Here is a 23,501-nt window from a genome sequence, read left to right on the forward strand (position 1 = left end):
CTGTTTGAAATGCCTGCCTTAGAGATCTTAAACTTAAATGCAAGCTAATTTGTTTTACTTTGGTTCCTCCAGGCAAGGAGCAAATGCCACGAGGGATGAGCTGACAACCTCCGCATTCCTGACTGTTCAGTTGGATAGATCCCTTGGGGGACAGGCTGTGCAGGTTGGGATGTTTTTACCCCCTAAACTCATACAAGTTTTGCAAGCCCAATGTCTCCTTAAAACCCTTCTCCCACGTCAGGATGCAGATTTGACACTTTGTAAATATTTCCTTTTTTACATTTCAGAATTTAAATATTCCTTCTCTCATGCCCTACTTGTTTTCTCAGATTGTGGAAAAGAGGGAACAAACAAATTTTTAAAAATAGAAACAAAAATAAGCTATTAACAAATTTAGAGCCCCAAAGAATCTTTCCTTTGGCATCATATCAGATCAACGGCAGCCACTTGTTCCTAAGTATTAAAACCGTTCTACCTGAGTTATCACTTCCAGCTGATCACCTCCAGTTTTCAAATCTTTATACATTTTCAGATCTTTATAAATCAAATCTCTATCTAAATTATTACCTGATTCAAAGGTAATAATTAATTAGAAAAGTAAGTCTGACACTTTAGTACATAATATGTAACATATGGAGGTCCATTCCGGTCTTTGAGCTGGTTTTCATTCCATCTTGGTTTTTAGTTCCTAAATAAAGCAAGTTAGACTTAAATTTAAAGATGCATATTAACTTTATAATAAACTAACATTGTTATTTATATTTATTTATATAAACTAACATTTTAATTGTCAGTTAACAAGATTATTGAATTCTTTAAATACACTTATCTCCGTCGACTTCCCCATGAACTGTTTACTACATTCACTTCCTGAATGAAATATGTCTAAGAACTGACATCACCTATGTCATTTAATTAGCCTTTCAACTATTCTTACCAAATCACACAAAACTTTGAAGATGTGCATTGTGCCTTATAAATTCTACATTTCAGAGTTAACTACTAATATTTAATACACCCAGTGAATGAATTTATTGTCAGGCATTTGAATCCTGAATTAACAATGAAAGCATAATGCCTCGTTTTACCACTAGATGGCAGGGGTTTACAATAAATAAAATCGCTGTTTTAAACATTCCTTCATACTCTGCTATCAACAGCACTGAAAAATTGTCAATTTACCTTTCTCTTTTCTCTCTCTCTGGCCTTGCTGCGTCGCTTGCAGGATCATAGTTCCCTGATCAGGGATCAAACCTGAACTCCCTGCAATGGAAGTACCGTCCTAAGCATGAACTGCCAGGGCATTCCCCTTTCTCTTGTTTTCATTCACAGTGGAGAATGGGTTTTAATCAGTAGCCCTCTTTCTCTCAATTTGGCAGTTGAGGTTTTCCCAATGTTATGGGAAATGCTAAGGCAACAACAGTTTTAGGTACTCTTAGCTAACCTTGCCCCAACACAGTTTCATAATTGGCTGCTTGCTTATTTAAATAAATGTCTGCTAACTGAAGATTATCTGTGGAGTTACTTTCACCACTCCCTAGGCCTCCCCACGATGGTGTGTACTTCAGCATTCTCATTCACTTGGTTTCTAGAAAACAAACAGACCAGGGCAGGGTAGGGGAGATGGTTCAATTTTTGCAAAAGGCAAGGTAATTGAAAAAAATAGGAGACTGACACAAAATGTGAACTCTTCATGTAAATAAATGCATCAATAGTTTATGCAAAAAATAGGAAATTCATGTCTAATCCAGTATCTGTTAAACTAATAGATGAAATTAAGTCATTTATCATTTATTTTCTTCAGTTTCCTTATCCTGACAAATGATTATGTTAAGTAAATCTACTATTACCATTTCCATAGGTAAGTTAAAAAGTAAAAGTGTATTCTGTCTATTTTCCCAGCTTTTGAAGTTTGGATTGAAATATTTGTTCACTCCTAGATTGCGATGGTGGCTCAGATGGGAAAGAATATACCTGCAAAGCAGGAGACCTGGGTTTGATCCCTGGGTTGGGAAGATCCCTTGGAGAAGGGAATGGCAACCCACTCCGGTATTCTTGCTGAAGAATCCCATGGATAGAGGAGCCCGGTGGGCTATAGTCCTTGGGGTCACAAACAGTCAGACACGACTGAGAGACTAGCACTTTCACACATGTGTTCACCTACATCTCCAAAAGGAAAAACAACAAAGTGCTGATCTTTGTCATCTTTTATAAAAATTACTCTTTTTTTTTTTTTTTTACATCTTTGTGCTAAGGTGTAAGTGGTGCAGTGTGGAAGCAGAAAGCCATGGAATGTGGTATTGTAACCACCTCCCCCCACCCCAGTGTGCTGTATCTGGATTAACTAATGGTTCCTAAGTCAGCAAGGAAGCTGTGCTTGATTTTTATGAACCTATATTTTCTGTTAATCATCGTTCCTCCTGCACTTGACTTTTTATTTACTTTTAATTTTGTTTTCGAAAAGAATAATAAGGATGTCTTTGGAAATACTGCCTTCTTTCATTGCCCTCTTTATTACATTTCTTTATCCCCTCTGCCCCCAGATTCGAGTCTCCCAAGGCAAAGAACCTGCTCACCTGCTGAGTTTGTTCAAAGACAAACCGCTCATTATTTACAAGAACGGAACATCAAAGAAAGAAGGTCAGGCGCCGGCCCCCCCTACACGCCTCTTTCAAGTCCGAAGAAACCTGGCTTCGATCACCAGAATTATGGAGGTAATGTCACGCAGTCAATAAAACCTGCCCTGCTCATGGGCTTCCCAGTGGCCCTGGGCCATCAGCCAATATTAGTCATGAAAAAAAAGTGGCAAGTAAACTTCTTTCATTGCTATAACTTATCCAGTTTTCACCATTAAAAATACTAAAAGCAGGAGCATCAAGCAAAAAGTAAAAAACTTAATCAGATAACAGGCCTCTCATATTTTTCAACCACATTGTAACAAAACAAATGGATTTAAGAATAATGGAAAGGGGACACAGGTATACCTATGACTGATTCATGTTGATGTTTGGCAGAAACCAACACAATACTGTATGTAAAGCGATTATCCTTCCATTAAAAATAAATTTAATTATATACAAAAAAAGAATGTAACAAATCAAGTTGTTGAAGCCATGAGACAGCGTAAGCTCTGTCTTGAAAGGCCTGGGGGAAGATGGATCGCGGGTGATGGTCCGGTGACCACATTGGGGAGGTTGAGAGAGAAGGCCCTTATTTGCACAAATGTAAAGGAACATGGAAGGCGAGCTTTGCCACACTGGGCCAGAGTCATAATTCAGCTGGCCGAACGAGCTGCCTCTGAGTGGCAGCTGTGAAAGAAGCCAAGCCCCAGACCGCGGTGTCCGGCCCCAAGCCCGCCAGGTAAGGGGCAAGGCCAGAGGGCCCAGGGTTTTGAATGGCTGAGTACTTTGACTTCAAGGAGGATTCTTCGCAGTTCCTCACCCCATCACCTCAGTCCTCACTGAGACCCAGGTCTCCCAAGTCTCCTACCTGCCCTGCGCTCTCTGTATGCCCGCAAACCTGGACTGCTCTGCCAAGTTGTCCGGATGAGCCCTTAAAAGCAGGTGGGTCACAGCCTCCTTCCCTCGGAACCTCTCCTCTAAGCCGCCCCCTTTCTTGTTCCATGTTCTGAGGTCACAGAGGCCCATACAGCCCTCTCGAGTGAAAGCTGTGTTTTTCCCCCGATGCCGGCTGACCAGGGATGGGATGGCAGGCGCCCCTCCTTGCCCACTTTTGCCTCGTTGACTTCGTTCCTTCTTGTCCGTCTCCCTCCTCCATCTCTCTTCTGTGTCTGCTGAGCTGAGGGTCCTGCCCTCTTATTCTTTGACGGCTTTCTTGTCTCACTGTCTCCATCGCTGGCTCCTCTCATCTAGCAGCCTTATCCTGACCACACTTCATCTCACACTGGTGGTCCTGTACTAGACCTTGTCCTTGGTGATAACTGTAGCACCTCAAGCATCTAATGTGTGACAAGTGTCCTTTAGCCCCTATTTCTTCCAGCAGTTCTCCAGTCTCATGGCTGAATCCACGAACCCTCTCCACCCATCACACCAACCCCCCAACATCTCCAACATCCCAGTTCTTTCCTGATAATGGATTCTGAAGTCACAGAGAATATAAAAATAATCCCAGAAGATTCACCTTATCTGCATGCGTGCATGCTAAGTTGCTTCAGTCATGTCCGACTCTGTGACTCTATGGGTTATAGCTCGCCAGGCTCCTCTGTCCATGGGATTCTCCAGGCAAGGATACTGGAGTGGGTTGCCATGCCCTCTGACCCAGGGATCAAACCCACATCTCTTATGTCTCGTGCGTGGGCAGGTGATCTTTCCCACTGGAGCCACGTGGGAAGCCCGATTACCTTACCTACTCCCCTCCAATATCACCAGCTTGTCCGCATCTGTATCGAATTCTCCTTCTTGCCTATTTTACGAAATCAATTTAAATTGTTAATTTATTGATAGCTAACAATTAATAAACATTTTATAATAGTAATTTACATATAAACACTAAGGTACACATTAATATTGATATATTGTTATCCATACATTAATAAAAATAATAATGTTTGTATAAACTAATATACTGTTAAATAAATGAATACATAAATGAATACATATTTATTACATAAATAAAATGACTCCTGTCTCTCAGGCCAAATTCCATCTGCCCCCGTTCCCCACCACTGACTTCTGTCCTGGGTCCCCTTGTCCTGGGGCTTTCCAAGGACTTCCGTGGATTTCTTTGTCCAGTGCTCTCATCCTAACTCTAGTTCATCATTCTTGCAGGCCGTCATCTTCTTTCTCTTCATATCACTCATTTATTCTTCTCTCCTGGATTACTGACTCAGCAGCGCAAACGTGCCTTGAAAACACTTCCATGCTTTCTTTAAAAACTCTCTTGACTCTCACCCTCCCGGCTACCACATCCTTTCTCTGCACTCCTTAAGAGTACAGATCCTCAGAAGAGTCATCTTTGCCCCTTCACTGTCCCTGCTATGCTAAGCCTCCTCTATCAAAAGCCACTCCACTCAGCCATCCCTTCCCGCCATACCATCCACATGGGATTTATCTAGTTTGCCAATGACCTACCTTTTGCCATCAAAATTCTCTTCTCTGATGCCATTGTTTTCAACCTCTTTCTAGCATTTGACTCAGTTGCTCTTTCTGTCTTCTCAAAACAGTATTTTTTAATGAAGCTTCTGAAACCCCCCACACTTACCAGAATTTCTTCCACACCAGAGGGTCACCCTTCTGAAGGCTGTTTTCACTTGTACCCAGTTGCTGAATTCTTCTCTGCTTGTCCTCGAAGCTCTTGAGCTCTCCAGGGCTGTCTTGGCCTTCTTCAGAGTGATCTCATTTAGTCATATAATTTAAATGCCATTCTGGATTGACTCATCCATGACATTCTGTGCATGGATTCTCATGTGTTCAATTGTGACTGATTTTTTAATCTGTCAAATTGAAAGAGAAGTTTTCATCTCCAGGCCTTCTTAGCTGACTTCAGAGGCAAGAGTCAAGGAGAATTGTAACAGTCCTGGGCTCTTCCCAGTGGACACTTCTTTATGAAGCATCGTGAGCTGCTTGTGATACAGATTCTTTCTTTTCTTGCAGCCTCTCAAACTACCCTTTGCATTCCTAGCCTCTCTGAAGTGCACCAGTCAAAACACTATTGATAAGACTTTCTGTTTTCATCTCCTGGGGGGTTAAAGCTTTCTAAGGTTCTTTAGTAGAACTACCACCCTGACCTCACACCAGTCTGGGCATGGGCCTCTTATCACCCGTCTCTCCATCTTCCATGCTCTTTTCTCTATACCAACAAGGAGACATTTGGGCTTCCCAGGTGGTGCAGTTGGTAAAGAGCTAGCCTGCCTGTGCAGGAGATGAAAGAGATGCAAGCTCATTCCCTGGGTCAGGAAGATCCCCTGGAGTAGAATGTGGGAATCCTTTCTAGTCTTACCTGGAAAATTCCATGGACAGAGGAGCCTGGTGGGCCTTCAGGCCACCAGGGTCCAAAAGAATTGGACATGCCTGAGTGACTGAAAACACACACACACACATGAAACAAGGAAGCATTTGGATTAGGAATCGGGAGTCACAATTCCTATCAGTTTTCATCATCACATCTGATGGATTCCTTTGAGCTTGGTCGATGGGGCCAACTTCTTACTGAAAGAGGATGCTAACCCTTCCCCTGAATGTGACCAACACCTGGGCCACATCGTCAAAGCTTCCAGCAGTTCTTGCTTGCTCCTCCATTGCTGTCTCTGGGGACAGGGTCCTGACGAACCTGGGCAAGACCAGCTTTCCACACGCTGATGCTTTCCTCTGGCCACCCCACACAGTTGGTCAAACGGCATCACATGCTGCTTCCCGAAGGGCTCTCTGCACTTGGCCTCAGGACACCACACTCTGGAATTCCTCCTCCCTCAGGGCTGCCCTATCACAGTCTTGTTTCCTCCTCCTTCTTCATCTGCCTGCTAGCACACGTCACACGGAGTCCTATGGAAAATCACACACACACTGTTGCGGTCACACAGTCCTGTGTCCAGAGAGCCTCAGACCAGTGCAGAGACACAAGATGACAAGCTTACAGACGCAAGCCCATGCTAGGACCTCAGGCCCCCTCCCAAGCCTGAAACTCTGCACAATGCCTTGTTGCTGCCCCGAGGCTCCACCTTAAGGCTCACCCTCAGGCTGGGGTCTGGCCTCAGCCAGGCGTCTCTCACTGGCCCTGGGCCACAGGGACCAGAACTGCGCTCATGTGACTCATCCCAGATTGTGTCCACAACATCCTGGTTAAAAGGAAGGGGGGTCTGTCAGTGCTATGCTTTTAATGCCTTCTAAATATTCTTTTATAATCTGAGCTATAATGTATCTGAGCCTGGAGAAGCTTTTAGTCAATCTCTGTTACAGTCTTTTCTTACATTAAATCTCAATCCCTGTTTTATGATTTTCAGATGTCCCCTTGATTATTTGACAAACCTCTTTAGTAGGGGAGAGAAAATCTGAACACTGTGCTTTATGTGTGTCATTTGGGAATATTGCATCCTCTTTCCAAGTATCAGTTATAGGCCATCATCATTTTTGTGGTCTCTTTGACTATTATCCTTGTTATGTATCACTTAAATTTGCCTCGTTTTATTCTCAGAGGTTTATGCAGACAGGTGAGCCTTAGGTGACTCAGCAATATATGCTCCTGTTCTAAAGTTTCTAACCCCCTAGTGGTTACCTAGTGGTACCTAGGTGTATTCACTTCAGTCGCTCAGTCATGTCCAACTCTTTGCAACCCCATGGACTGCAGCACGCCATGTTTCCCTGTCCATCACCAGCTCCAGGATCTTACTCAAACTCATGTCCATCCAGTCGGTGATGCCATCCAACCATCTCATCCTCTGTCGTCCCCTTCTCCTCCCGCCTTCAATCTTTCCCAGCATCAGGGTCTTTTCAGATGAGTCAGTTCTTCGCATCAGGTAGCCAAAGTTATTGGAGTTTCAGCTTCAGCATCAGTCGTTCCAATGAATATTCAGGACTGATTTCCTTTAGGATGGACTGGTTGGATCTTCTTGCAATCCAAGGGACTTTCAAGAGCCTTCTTCAACACCACAGTTCAAAAGCATCAATTCATCGGTGCTCAGCTTTCTTTATAGTCCAACTCTCACATCCATACATGACTACTGGAAAAACCATAGCTTTGACTCAGTGGACCTCTGTTGGCAAAGTAATGTCTCTGCTTTTTAATACACTGTCTAGGTTGGTCATAGCTTTTCTTCCAAGGAGCAAGTGTCTTTTAATTTCATGGCTGCAGTCACCATCTGCAGTGATTTTGGAGCCCAGAAAAATAAAGTCTCTCACTGTTTCCATTGTTTCCCCATCTATTTGCCATGAAGTGATGGGACCGGATGCTATGATCTTAGTTTTCTGAATGTTGAGCTTTAAGCCAACTTTTTCACTCTCCTCTTTCACTTTCATCAAGAGGCTCTTCACTTCTTCTTCACTTTCTGCCATAAGGGTGGTGTCATCTGCATATCTGAGGTTATTGGTATTTCCCCCTGCAATCTTGATTCCAGCTTGTGCTTCCTCCAGCCCAGTTTTTCTCATGATGTACTCTACATATAAGTTAAATAAGCACAATGACAGTATACAGCTTTGATGCACTCCTTTGCCTATTTGAAACCAGTCTGTTGTTCCATGTCCAGTTCTAACTGTTGCTTCCTGACCTGCATACACATTTCTCAAGAGGCAGGTCAGGTGGTCTGGTATTCCTGTCTCTTTCAGAATTTTCCAGTTTATTGTAATCCACACAGTCAAAGGCTTTGGTGTAGTCAATAAAGCAGAAGTAGATGGTTTTCTTGAACTCTCTTGCTTTTTCGATGATCCAGTAGATGTTGGCAATTTGATCTCTGGTTCCTCTGCCTTTTCTAAATCCAGCTTGAACATCTGCAATTTCACAGTTTATGTACTGTTGAAGCCTGGCTCTGAGAATTTTTTGTACTTAGGCAACATATTAAAAGCCAGAGACATCACTTTGCCAACAGAGGTCTATCTAGTCAAAGCTGTGGTTTATCCAGTAGTCATATATGGATCTGAGAGATGGACTATAAAGAAGGTTGAGTGCTGAAGAACTGATGCTTTTGAACTATGGTGTTGAAGAAGACTTTTGAGAGTCCCTTGGACAGCAAGGAGATCAAACCAGTCCATCCTAAAGGAAATCACTCCTGACTATTCATTGGAAGGACTGATCCTGAAGCTGAAGCTCCAATACTTGGCCACCTGATGTGACGAGCCAAATCATTAGAAAAGACCCTGATGCTGGGAAGGATTGAAGGCAGGAGGAGGAAGGGGCAATAGAGGGTGAGATGGTTGGATGGCATTACCGACTCAATGGACATGAGTTTCAGCAAGCTCCCAGAGGTAGTGAATGACAGGGAAGGCTGGTGTGCTGTAGTCCATGGAGTCGTAAAGTTTTGGACACAACTTAGCAACTGAACAACAATAACAAGTGGTGTGCTAATGCCCCCAAATTAATTCCTGGATCAGGACAGAAGTCTGTAGGTGGTTTGGCAGCAGCCCAGCTTCTTGGGCATGTTTACTGAGGGACCAGCAATGCATTTAAATCGTGTTATTTTCCTTCATACTCTAGGTAGATGTTGATGCAAATTCATTGAATTCCAATGATGTTTTTGTCCTGAAACTGCGACAAAATAATGGCTACATCTGGATAGGAAAAGGCGCCACACAGGAGGAGGAGAAAGGAGCAGAGTACGTGGCAAGCATCCTCAAATGCAAAACTGCGGTGATTCAGGAAGGCGAGGAACCAGGTGTGTACAGGTGGGGCCAAGGACACGAGCCAGAACTTACATTTGGTGTACTTGCTCATCATGTAATTTATCTTCTTTATAAATAGGAACTTTGTAATGGTTATAGGGCATTAAAAACCCGTTCACTAGTTGCAAGAATGGGTGATGGTACCTGCTCTATTTGTGTGACATCTCCTGCTATATTTAAGTAACTTAACAGTGAACTTGAGGTGAGATGCAGTTATTTGTTACTGTAAAGCAGAACCAACCGTATGCTCCTGAAAATACATAGGTTAACTCAGTGTGTTTTCCACAGAGGAGTTTTGGAATTCCCTTGGAGGGAAAAAAGACTACCAGACCTCTCCTCTGCTAGAATCCCAGGCTGAAGACCATCCACCTCGGCTTTACGGCTGCTCCAACAAAACTGGAAGATTCATTGTAAGCGTCCTGAGAAACCACGGGGTGGAACCAAACAGTAGGGGGAGAGGGAGGCATTCTGATACTGCTCTGATTCCTTCCAGTGAGATGCCTACTGCAATTGCCAGTTTTGGTTTACTTGCAAACCACAGATGACAATCTGCTTCACACAGGGTTGATTTAAGAGCCAATGATAATGGATGGGAGAGCATGGGAATACTGTAATGTGCCGTAGAAATCAAGCGGCTCTTAAAAATACCAGCTACTTTGCACCCGTGTCAGCGTGTGGCTGTTGCTGTATGCATATGCACATGGTTGGATTTGTTAATTTAATAATTTGACACTTTCAGTGTGCAGCAATAGTGGTTTCTCTGATCAAACTATGTAAATTTTTACACTTCAGTTTCCCAGGGGAGTAAACAGTCTCACCATGTTGATGGAATGAAAAACATTATGGAAATATTATGATCATTGAGCAAAATCACAGAAAGCTCTACACACACCTGCAAGTGAGCTGAAATCAGCAGGAATATTTTATGTCACAGTCACATTCACAAGCTTTGAATTTTAGGCAATTCGAAGTAAAAGTGTCTGTGTACAAGAGTGATTTTCTATGCGTCTCTGAAATATCCTGGGCTGAGCCCCTCATCTCAGTTTAATCACAAAAATTCTGCTTTCTCCATTTGACATACTAGGCTTTTGTATAAATTTCTCATTTAAGGAACAAATTCTTTGCTGATAAAATTTGAACTAAAGATTTGGTCACCCTGTCTTGGTAAATACAAGCTTTACTTTTGAACACACACATGAACATTAATATTTTCCCAGGTACATTGCATGCTTGAAATAAAATGCTTTGAAGAAGAAACTGCTCATTTGTGAAACACACTTGCAGCTTACAAGTGACTTGACCTAAAGATTAAAGATTTAAATGGTGAATTGTGATAAATGTTAGGTTGTTAGGCACCACAATTATTCATCTACTTTGCAGGAAATCCCTGTATTTTATAAATTTGTCGTCAGGAAAATCTGTTTTACTCTTTTGACTGTTATTTGGTATCACATCCAAATAACATCTTTTTCAGTGTGAGCCTCTCTAATTTCTTGAGAGTATTATTTGCTAATATTGCTATAAATATGCTTGTTTCCAATGAAGATATGTTTTACAAAAATGAATATGCAAATATATACTTACAAATATAATTCCTAGGCTTTTTTCTTAGGTTTAAAAAAATCTATTAGTTTTCAGCTTTTGTCATTCACATATTTAAGAGAAATATACTTTTTTCTTTACACCTATTCATTTTCTTTTTTGACATTTGGAACTGTAATTCTTAACATTTTAAGGAAAAGGAGTGTTGCTACAAAGTGTTTGATCTTATTACCATCATCAGAAAACAGGCTTTAGATGTATAGATTCATACAAGACAGCAGAGTCTATTGGTCAAAAGCACAGCTTTTAGAACACCAGTGTGCCTGTTCGATATCACTTACTTGTGATATTTCTTCCTGGCTGCGTGACCTGAGGCTGGTCATTTACCCTCTCTGTGTTATAATGTTCTCATCTGAAAAATGGGGCTAATCCTAGTACTGACTTCACAGAGTTGTTGTGAATATTATCTTGGTTATTGCATGTAAAGAATTAGAATGGTGCCTGGTATGGTATATTCTGTAAAAATATATATAAACACATTTCTTGCCCTCTGTAAATGGCTAGTGTTTGTTTTTGGTGTCACAATCTGAGAATACCATCAGATTACAGCAAATAGGTATTGCCGTGCTTAAGGGGCTGCAGGTTAGGTTCATGCCTGTTTATCCATGGACAGAGCCCAGGAGGCTCTGCTGAGTCCCATTGGCTGATGTGACACGGCCAAGGCCACAGTCAGCTTCATCTGCAGAGTCACATGGCAGAGGGGAGACATGAAGAACTGAAAACCCTAATCCAATCTGTCACCACCTTCCTAATGATTAGGGGGAGTTTCATCCAGAATTCTTTCAAAAATTTGAACTTTAATGAATGCCTGCTGGTATTGGGTGTGTTAAACTAGCCCATTACCTTTTAGTGTTACCTCTGGAGAACACAATTTAACCCATTTAAAATAAAAATAATGACACTTTGCTTATGGAATATTGTTATAATATTTTATTGAAAATGGTTGATTTTTTAAAATGACCAGACCTGTTGATTTTATTAAAATAATCTTGACCTACCTACAAAATGAAAGAAGATTTAATACCTGCATCATAAACTTAAATGTCTTTTGGAACTAGGAAGGCAATAGAAACCAGCGAAGCAACTTGTCACAAAGAACTAAAAGTAGAGGAAACTATGGCTATATTTCTTGTGCATGGCCTCTCTAAAGCCATATGCAATATTTATGTTAAATACTCTCCTCCCTAAATAAGATAGCCTCAGTTTGTGATACATGATTAAATAGATAAACAATTATTTAAGTCTTTATTGCCCAAAGGGAAGGAAAAAATGACTAACAAATTTTTTTTTTCTATGCTCCAGATAATGCAAAGCATTTGTATCCTTTATATTAGAAAAATCACTGCTTGACTGTTGGGTTGTAAAGCTTTTTTATGCGTTTCAGATTGAAGAGGTTCCAGGAGAGTTCACCCAGGATGATTTAGCAGAAGATGATGTCATGCTGTTAGATACTTGGGAACAGGTAAAACTATATTTTGTTCATGGCAAGAGTGTGCTTATAGTTGGGAGCGGATACAACCTTCTTTGAGAAATGGCAAGTTTAATAATAAATAGACCCATGAATTTAGGCTATATTTATAAGAAACTTTCCACAGTTTGGCAAAAAATAAAACTGATGCATATGGCAAGTTTTTTTCTTAAGCTGAAAATGATTCCATGGCTATCCATCTTTGGCTGTATAGTTTTAGGTGAAAACAACAAACAACAACAAAAAACTCCTGTTTTTCGTTTATTTGTAAGACTCATTTGTTTCTTATTTATTCAGACATTCATTCATTCTTATTCATTCATAAATTTAAGTCATAAATGCGTTAGTGGGTTGCAATGCCTCAGGGAGACTGAAATATTCAGAATTTCTCTTGAAATCTGACAAGACGTCATAGGAGACCTCTCCCCTGGAGAAGAAACAAACAATACTTTGGAATCTACACACTAAAATACCTATTAATATATATATTAATAGGTAATATATGTCTGTATATCTTTATTTGTAGCAAATTAATGGTGACTTTGTATATCACATGGATGTGTTGTGTGTTAGTCGCTCAGTCATGTCTGACTCTTTGTGACCCCATGTATTGTAGCCCACCAGGCTCCTCTGTCCTTGGGATTCTGCAGGCAAGAATATAGGAGTGGGTTGCCATGCCCTCCTCCAGGGGATCTGCCTGATCCAGGGATCAAACCCAGGTCTCCTGCATTGCAGGCAGATTCTGTACTGTCCGAGCCGCCAGGGAAGTCATACCTGAGAGTCATTTTCTTTTAACCTCTGTGTAAACTAATAATGGCTTCTTTGGTGGTTCATTGGTAAAGAATCTGCCTGATAATACAGGAGACACAGGTTCAATCCCTGGGTTGGGAAGATCCCCTAGAGAAGGAAATGGCAACCCACTCCAGTATTTTTGCCTGGAAAATCACATGGACAGAGGAGTCTGGAGGGCTACACTCTATGGGTTTGCGAAAGAGTCAGGCATGATTTATCGACTAAAGAGCAGCAAATTAATAATAGTGACAGGGAAAAATAAATGTTAGGAGCTATATTATGTAGAACAAATATAAAACACGTTCCTGAATTAGGCCTAGTTTTTAATCAACCACAGAGGTTTGTTACTTTTAGGTCTGTTCTTACTTGCTAAATCATTCAGTTATATTATACTTTAGCTTCTTAATCTTGAATTAGCATATGTGAATTTGGGATCTGGTCACAGATCCTCCCTAAGTGAATGGATCACTTATTTCTAGATATGAAATGTAAAACCTCATGTCAATAAAACACCTTTGTGTATTTAAGAATTACAAAATAAGAAAGTTTTATTATTCAGAAGAATTTAATTTTTTCCACTTGTAGTCAACTCTGTTGCTTCCATAATCAAGGATGCTTTAGAATATTTCCTATACTACATTTTTTTAAACTATACTTTTTATTTACTCAGCTGTGCTGTCACGGTTTATTCTGTGCCTGCAGGCAAATATTCCAGCACTTTCAGTAGGAATTAGAATATAATCAAAACTAACTTGACCAAAATTTCTCTGCCAATAAGTGATCTTAAAGTGATTTAAATATAAGGGAATTCAGGAGAATTTTTCATCACTGAAGTACACAGCCTACATTTGACAAGAAGGACACATGCAGGATTTATATCAGGTTTTAAAGAATCAGTATTTAAATACTAAACAATATTTGGGCTTTCCTGGTGGTTCAGACCGTAAAGAATCTGCCTGCAATGTGGGAGACCTGGGTTCAGTCCCTGGGTTGGGAAGATCTCCTGGAGGAGGGCATGGCAACCCACTCCAGTATTCTTGCCTGGAGAACCCACATGGACAGAGGAGTCTGGCAAGCTGTAGTCCATGGGGTTGCAAAGAGTGGGACACGGCTGAGTGACTAAGCACACACACCCACAGCACTTTTACCAAAGTGTGACAGGATACCATAACACAGGGGAAGACTAGGTTTAAGTTAGGGGTTCCTAAAGGGAGTGTGGGGTGCCCATGAACAAGCTACATGTGGCTCCTCAGGATAATAACATGGGAATAATGCCTGCGTTACACACCCCAGGAGCATGTGTGCAAAAAAACCAGCCACTATGTTGTTTTTGCCTGGAGAATCCAAGGGACGGGGGAGCCTGGTGGGCTGCTGTCTGTGGGGTCGCACAGAGTCAGGCATGACTGAAGTGACTTAGCAGCAGCAGCATGTTGTTTCCAGGAAGGCTCACTTTGTAAACTAGAAAAATACTATATAAACATAAAATGCCAGAATGTGATATCTGGAGTCAAACTGCCTGGATACAAATTCAGGCATCTCTTAATAAGACATTAGGAAAGCGACGGAACTTCTCTGCACCTGCATCTCCACATCCCTGACTTTGGGGCTGCTGTGAAGATTAAGTGAGATAGTATGAGAAGCACTTTGCATAAGGCTCACACTGCATCTGTACTCCCAATATTATGAGTATTATTATTGCTTCATTTTGCAGATTTTTATTTGGATTGGAAAAGATGCCAATGAAGTTGAGAAAGCGGAATCTCTGAAGTCTGGTAAGCTGGATCCCATGGGCAATTAGGACATAATTCTGAACAGTTGTTACCAAGTTCCTGATTTCTCTTTGTACCACATCCTCCAAAACCATGTATCAAAACCGAGAAGAATCAGAAGAATCTTAGCTTTCATCTTCAGAACTAAAGAGTAATGGAATTTTCTTTAAACTGAAGAATTTCAGAATAGGAATAAGAAAATTATGTTTTGTTATCTAATGTAGGATATAATTATATCAATTTATTCTTAGACTTTTAAATTCATTTTTAAAAATTATGGGAATAGTACAACTCCATAACACTCATAATCTAGATTTTTATAAATTCCTTTTGAGGAATGCTGTTCTTTCTGGCAGTACTTTTTTTTTTTCTTTGCATTATTGCAAAGTAAAGAATAATTATGCTGTAAGGATAATTCCATAAAGTTTGAAATTTTTTTCAGGCAATAATGAGACATGTACATTCCAGATGTGAGAAAATAATAAGGAATTGTCCAAATGGAATAGCATTGGCTACTTTTGGCCAATGAAAATTTGATTTATTACTTTTATTGGAAGGATTTTCATTCTTTAGTTACTTTACTTTAGTTGAAACTAACCAAATTTTTTTGTTTTTTTAAACTCTTTAGCCAAAATATACCTTGAGACTGACCCTTCTGGAAGAGACAAGAGGACGCCAATTGTCATCATAAAACAGGGTCATGAGCCACCTACTTTCACAGGCTGGTTCCTGGGCTGGGATTCCGGCAGGTGGTAAACTGATTTTTGTAGGGAAAAAAAAAAAAAAAAACAAATATAATGGGGCAGCTGTCCCACTGCTGTTTCAGGGGGGAAGGAGGAGCTTGTTTGACTTTAGAAAATTAACCTCAGCCATATGACTATTTTTCCGTGCTTAGAATTGGTTTGAAATTTCTTTTAAACTGGAATTTTATGTGAATATTTTTATAACTTCTCTTATGGGCCAATATTAGCTCTGCTGGATGCTGACATATCTTTTTATATGACTTTTTAAAGGGGAAAAACTATACACAGTCTAGGGGAGTTTGTCTGCGGCTTTTACAATTCAGGAGCCATTAGCCAAACTCCTACTTTTAATATACCATGGAAGAAAGTTATACCTGCCTTCGAGGTTATTCTTCTTTCTATGTGTTGTGTTGAAAAGAATCACCTATTTGCAGTAAGATTTCTGTTAAGATGGTTTTAAAAGTTTGTTATTTTCCTTCTTTAGCTGATGTAACTGTGATAGTATTAACTCCTAAGCATCATTCCCTAAGAGAAACTTTACCTTTTTGGCCTTTTAAGAAGCCTTTGAAAGCACAGCTCTTTCTTGACAAAATCATTTATATTCTTAACCCACTTTTATATCCATCCATATATTTGACAGTACATGTTTAACGTCACAAAATATACATACAAAAAGGCTTCACTAATACTGTCTTTTATCATTAAAATACATATCTTTAAAAAGGTAACATGTTGTGACATTTTATTCAGTGTGATGTGTGAGTTAATTACACGGACAACTTTAAGATTAAAATACTTTTATATATAAATATGAATTCAATTTTTTAAAACTCATTCTCATTAAGTAGTTAGAATTAAACTTTTCCAGCGTTACAGAGTTAAATATCATAGTGTGAATGAAACCTGGGCCCTGTTAAAAGATAAATAGAAGTGTATTAACCACTTCAAGAATATTTTTTCGCAAAAACCTTCTAGCAGTGCCAAACCGAGCACTGGGGAGAGATTTTCATGGAGAAAAGGTGGCAAGAAAGCAAGGAAATTACTGCTGATTGGCTACAGCTTGAAGCCTAGTTGATTGTGATTGGTTGTCCTTAGGTTCGGATTTCGTAACGTGTGAGGCATTTACAGGCTTAGATCTTAGTTTGCTTCTGGAGGTGGGAGCTTGCAGTATACAATGGGTCTGAAGCCTAAAAAAGCGGGGAGATGCCTCGGAGTTTTCTCCTATCACCACTGGGCTACAAAACATTCACCTTAACAGACCCAGCTGTTGAAGCCTGCGCTGTGAAAACATGACTTTCTCAAATCCCAAACGCAAGCACTCAGAGGCAGGTGCGCGATCGACACAAGCCCCGAGGGAAGGACAAAACCCTGGGGCGGTCACAGAAATTACCAGCAAAAACAGCTGCTGTATCATCAGTCCTGCGTTAGTCAATCGAAGGGCTGTTGGTGGACAGCGGGGATAAAGAGGATCTGTAAAAATTACCTGAAAAAGGTGAGCTAGGGAATTCCTTTTTGCATTTCATACCCAAAACTGATGTGGCTGGAAGAAACGCCTGCAACGCGTGTGAAGTCAGCCTAGGGCAGGGGAACTAGTCTACGTCTAAAAAGAACATTTGGTGGATTATAGCAGGGCCATCGTTCTGTGATATAGTGTAGCCTTAAAACTCCTATTACACGTAAACACATATGGATATTAGTCTTTTGGATTTGAAATGCACTTTCATACAGTCATATTAATAAATATAAAAGTCACATGATTTATTTTCTATTTTTCTAGAATGGAGCTATTGCTTACTGATGTTTAATATGAAAGGTTAGATTGCTTTATTGTCTCTGATTTTCCTCAGAGATTTTTGGGATGAAAAACTGTAACAAATTTAGCTGTCAGCTAGTGCTTTAATGGCACCCCACTCCAGTGTTCTTGCCTGGAGAATCCCAGGGACGGGGGAGCCTGGTGGGAGGCCGTCTATGGGGTCGCACAGAGTCGGACACGACTGAGGTGACTTAGCAGCAGCAGCAGCAGCAGCAGCAGTGCTTTATAGACCTTTCTTTGCTTCAAAAAATATAGCAAACTGGTCTTTGTGTGAAATTTGTGACCAGGAAGAACATTGGTGAATCCAGGAAAGTCAAATACTAGTCAGAAATAAGTAGTACTTATTTACTACATCTTCTGAAGTAGCATGCTCAGGAATTTCAAATAAGGAATTGGATCATGGCATTAACTTTGAACAAAAGACCAGCAAACAAAGAACCTATGTGAAGTGAACTATTGTTTTGTGTCTGAGCGTTGTTTGTTTGTTTTGCAAGATTGTCCTAGAATTGGCTTCAAAATAGTTTCTGTGCTGGACAGATTACTCAGAGAAATTAAATTCTAGTCAAAAGGAAGAAAAGAATGTTAGTATTTATTGCATATAAGGAAGCACATCTTATTGTTTAAAAACTGTATTTTCAAAACCTTTTTTCTTGTTCTATCTTTAGATTTTTTTCCCATTATGATTTCTCCCTTTTTAGTTTTAAATACGTTAGATATTTTTAAAGTATGTTATATATTTTATATATTTTCTAAAATAGTCTCTTCTAAATACCATCCTTATTGTACTACCTAAAATATTAATGATGAAATACTTTAGTGATAAAAGAAGAAAAAGAAAAGGTTGGATCCACATTTTATTGTATATGCCTGGATAAATTCCATATGGTTCAAAAATTTAAATGTGAAAATGAAACAAAATAATAGACTAAAACATGGAATTCCGTTGTAATGGGGAAGTAATCTCTCAAGAACTGATATAATAAGAAAATCAGTAAGAACCTAGAGATTTTGAACAGCTTTCTCAGCTACTTTAACCTAATTGATGTGTTTACCAATTAGGTTTATTGGTTGTTCACCAATAAAGTGCTTAGTTGCTCGTTGTGTCCAACTCTTTGTGACCCTATGGACTGTAGCCTGCCAGGCTCCTTTGTCCATGGGAATTCTCCAGGCAAGAACACTGGAGTAGGTTGCCAGGCTTTCCTCCAGGAGATCTTCCCAATCCAGGGATTGAACCCAAGTCTCCTGCATTGCAGGTGGATTCTTTATCATCTGAGCCACCAGGGAAGCCCCCACCAATAATGGCAGTATACGTAATTGGTTTTTGCTTAAATTATTTGCCAAGAGAGAAAATATTCTGGACCATACAACAAATTTCAACAAATGTTAAGTATTGAAATCATACAAACTGTGTTCTCTAATTACAATGGAATTAAAATAGAAATAACAGGCAGATATCTTTCTAATCTGCAAATGTTTGGATAAATGAAAAAATCACAAGAGAAACAAATTATTTTATCTCAATGAAAATTGAAATACAGCCTATTAAAATGTGTGGGACACAGCTAGCTCTGGGTTTAAAAGGGAATTTATAGCACTAAATGCTAATATTAGACGAATAGGCCTCGAGGATGTACGCTTCCACCTTAAACTAAGTGAATTAAATCTAAAGGAAACAGAAGAAAATGGTTAATACAGACTTACAGAAAATGGGGGAAAATATAAATTTATATTTGTATATACTAATATCAGGAATAAAAGAGGGGTTACACCACAGAATCTATGGACACTGAAAAGAAAATAAGAAACATAGTGTTATGCTTATGAATCTGACAGTGATGAAATGGGCAATTCTTTGGAAGACAGAAGCTAAGTTAACAGAACTTAAGTAGCAACACACTATTGTTGTTCAGTCGCTGAGTTGTATCCTGCTGTTTGTGACCCCATGGACTATAGTCCGCCAGTCTGCTATGTATATGGGATTTTCCAGACGAGAATACTGGAGTCAGTTGCCATTGTCTTCTTCAGGGGATCTTCCCAGATCAGGGATTAAACCTGAGTCTCCTGCGTTGCTGTGCAGATTCTTCACCCTGAGCCATCAGGAGCAGGAGCAGCACGTGCACACTTCTTAAAGAGATGGAATTCATAGTTAAATGTCTGGCAGAGGAAGGCCTGGGTCTAATCGGGCTTCACTGGTGACTTCTATCAAGCATTTGAAAAAGCAGTTATACCAATTTTGTACAAAACTTTTGCCAACAATAGAAGATGAGAGAACATTTTCTGACCCATTTATTAAAGAAATTGAATTCATAGTTAAAATTTCTCTGGCAGAAAAAGGCCTAGGTCTAATTGGGCTTCACTGTTGACTTCTACCAAGCATTTGAAAAAACAATTATACCAATTCTATACAAACTGTTCCCAACAATAGAAGATGAGAGAACATTTTCTGACCCATTTAGAGGCTAGTACTACCCTAATATCAAAGCTAAACAAAGAATTATAAGAAAGGAATGGTATATGCCAGTATTCCTCCATACATAGATGGAAAAATCTTTAAAATTTATCAGATTAACTCTACATTGAATGGGTTTTATCCCAGGAACCCATTTTAACATTTAAAAATTAATCTCCACATTACCAGACTAAAAAAAAAAAATCATATGAATATCTGGATAGGTGCAGAAAAGTAGTTGATAAAATTCAACAATCACTGATAATGAAAACTGGGTAAACTAGGTATAGAATGGAAGTTCCTTGAAGTTAAAAGGGTATCTATATTAAAAAAAAAATGTACAGCTGACATCATACATAGGTTTCCCAGGAGGCTCAGCGCTAGAAAATCTGCCTGCAAATGTAGGAGATGCGGGTTTGATCCCTGGGTTGGGAATATCCTCTGGAGGAGATGGCAGCCCACTCCAGTATTCCTGCCTGGGAAATCCCATAGACAGAGGAGCCTGGCAGGTCTATAGTACGCAGAATCACAGAGTAGGAGACGACTGAGCACCACCAGCCAGTACCATATTTAAGAGCAGAAGACCAAATGTTTTCCCACTAAGACTGGTATGAAATACAGAAGTTTGTTTCCATCCCTTCTGTGCTTTTCTGGAGGTCCTAACCAGGCTGAGAAGGCAGGGTTTCTCAGTCTTGGCACTATGGACATTTTGATAATTGCTCTGGGAGATCCCTGGGGTGTTACAAGATAACTGGTAGCATCATTGGCTTCTGCTTAACAGATACCAGTAACCCCTTCCTCCCCTAACCCTTCTGCCAGTGTACTAATTAAAACTGTCTCCAGACATTACAAATATCCTTGTGGGGAGAGGGAAGCCAAATTGCCCCCAGCGGAAAACCACTTCAGCATGGCAAGAGAAAGAACGAAAAGGCTCACAGACTGGCAAGGAAGACTTAAGTGTTGTTGCTGAAAATGATCTGGGTGTTAATAGTTTCAACTGCTCCCAGGTGAATTCAATATGCTGCTACTGCTAAGTCACTTCAGTTGTGTCCGACTCTTTGTGACCCCATGGATGACAGCCCACCAGGCTCCCTGTCCCTGGGATTCTCCAGGCAAGAACACTGGAGTGGGTTGCCATTTCCTCCTCCAATGCATGAGAGTGAAAAGTGAAAGTGAAGTCACTCAGTCGTGTCCGACTGTTAGTGACCGCATGGATTGCAGCCCACCAGGCTCCTCCGTCCATGGGATTTTCCAGGCAAGAGTACCGGAGTAGGTTGCCATTGCCTTCTCCAAATACAATATGCAGCCAGGCTAAATACCTACTAGCTGCTGCTGCTGCTACTAAGTTGCTTCATTCATGTCCATCTCTGTGCGACCCCATCCCTGGGATTCTCCAGGCAAGAACACTGGAGTGCGTTGCCAAGAGCCTTCTGCAAATCACATACAGTTCTCTCCTGGCTTCGCTATCCAGGGAACCTACTTATATTCATTCAGATGCAAGAAGCAGCAAAAACTGTAGCTGCTTAGCCTTCACAGTATTTGATAACCGGCAAAACATCTCTTTGACTTAAAAACTCTGTTTATGTTCTACTGTTGCCTCAAATCCAATGTGAGGTGGTAAATAGCCATTAAAGAAAAATCTATACCGCAGCAGCATAAGATTTACTTTCTGTTTACTCTAGAAATACTAATAGCATCAAAGATGAAAATTATCTCTTTGTAATCCTCTTCAAACAGGGTTCTGCCTGATTAAAGCAAAAATTAAGGAAAAAAAAAAAAGATACCTTCAGGACTTCCCTGGTGGTGTAGCAGATAAGAATCTGCCTGCCAGTGCAGGGGACAGGTTCAATCCCTGGTCCAGGAAGGTTCCACATGTCATAGACCACCCAAGTCCATATACCACAAAGCCTGTGTGCCTAGAGCCTGTCACGAGAAGCCCCTGGTAGCCGCAACTGGAGAAGCATCCACAGCATGAAGATCTAGCACAGCCAATAGGAAATAAATTATTAAAAACAAAACCAAAAAACCCTTCAGAGATGCATGCATCTGTATAGCACAGTAGAGGGCACTCTTTGTTCATTTTAATAAAGATTTTGCTAGCTCTTAAAAACACTGAAAAATACGGTCAATACTTACTTTTATTTTAGATTGGAAATGAAGAGTACTTCTAAGCAGATCGGACACAACTGAGTGACTTTCAAAGCAGGTCAGATGTGGCTGTGGAAGTATTTTATACTGTTTTCCAAGTCTGAAGTTCAGTGGAGTGAGTCATATATTGCTTTATATAATATATTTGCTATCTCCTAGGCTCTCCTGGAATGTATATCCTGAGGCATGCCCTTTTCCAGGGGATCTTCCTGACCCAGGGACCGAACCTGGACCTCCTGCATTGCAGGTGGATTCTTGACCATCTGAGCTACCAGGGGAGCCTAACAGACTGCAACCATATATATATATTGCTTTTAAAATATATTTGTTACTTGCTAGGCTATCCTGGCATGTGTATCCTGATGTGTGTATATGTGTATGGGAGTGTATATATATACACACACACACACCTATATATATATATATCTTTCTGTGATAGATACATATGAATATATATCTGTCTCATTCTCTCTATCCGGTTCTATAGCCTAGTGCTGGGAATACAGCAGAGGGTAGATAGTTAAGGATACCTTCCCTCAGTGAAGCTACTATCTAGTGGGTGGAAACAGAAAGATGCAAATACCAAAATCCACATTCTGTCAGTTAGTCATGTTATGAAGGAAAACAAGGCCAGGGATTGTGAGATGAGCAATTCTGTTCTAGATAGAGTGAACAGGAAAGGTCTCTCCAGGGTGGTATTTGGACAGAGACCTGGAATAAGTGAGGCAATGAGCTGTGAGGTTTAACGGTATGTGCCATCTTGACGGGGCTCTGGGATGCCCAGCTCCCAGGTTAAACATTATTTGTGTGTGCATCTGTGAAGGTGTTTCCTGGAGAGATTAGTATTTGAATTGGTGGACTGGGTAAAGCAGACAGCTTTCCCCAGCGTGGGCAGGCATCATCCCACCTACTGAGGGCCTGAATGAAACACAAAGGTGGGGGAAGGTTGGATTGGCTCTCTCTGCCTGACTGCTTGAGGTGAGATGTCAGTCTTCTGTGCTTGGGCTGACTTCAGTTCAGTTCAGTTCAGTCGCTCAGTCGTGTCCAACTCTTTGCGACCCCATGAATCACAGCACGCCAGGCCTCCCTGTCTATCACCAACTCCCGGAGTTCACTCAGACTCATGTCCATCGAGTCAGTGATGCCATCAAGCCATCTCATCCTGGGTCGTCCCCTTCTCCTCCTGCCCCTAATCCCTCCCAGCATCAGAGTCTTTTCCAATGAGTCAACTCTTTGCATGAGGTGGCCAAAGTACTGGAGTTTCAGCTTTAGCATCATTCCTTCCAAAGAAATCCCAGGGCTGATCTCCTTCAGAATGGACTGGTTGGATCTCCTTGCAGTCTAAGGGACTCTCAAGAGTCTTCTCCAACACCATAGTTCAAAAGGCTGAC

General features: G+C 40.6%; 1 protein-coding gene across 1 annotated transcript in view; it reads left to right on the plus strand.

Moving 5' to 3' along the window:
- Positions 1 to 16,428, plus strand: part of SCIN (scinderin) — a 78,535-nt gene extending 62,107 nt beyond the window's left edge. The window contains exons 10-16 of the mRNA XM_004007756.5: positions 73 to 163; positions 2,544 to 2,714; positions 9,142 to 9,319; positions 9,615 to 9,736; positions 12,313 to 12,390; positions 14,900 to 14,960; positions 15,586 to 16,428. Of these exons, the coding sequence (XP_004007805.2) occupies positions 73 to 163; positions 2,544 to 2,714; positions 9,142 to 9,319; positions 9,615 to 9,736; positions 12,313 to 12,390; positions 14,900 to 14,960; positions 15,586 to 15,713 (829 nt within the window). The 3' untranslated portion in view covers positions 15,714 to 16,428. The remainder of the gene's footprint in view (positions 1 to 72; positions 164 to 2,543; positions 2,715 to 9,141; positions 9,320 to 9,614; positions 9,737 to 12,312; positions 12,391 to 14,899; positions 14,961 to 15,585) is intronic.
- Positions 16,429 to 23,501: the final 7,073 nt, after the last annotated feature.

Source organism: Ovis aries, chromosome 4 (assembly GCF_016772045.2).
Source record: "Ovis aries strain OAR_USU_Benz2616 breed Rambouillet chromosome 4, ARS-UI_Ramb_v3.0, whole genome shotgun sequence".
NCBI lineage: Eukaryota > Metazoa > Chordata > Mammalia > Artiodactyla > Bovidae > Ovis > Ovis aries.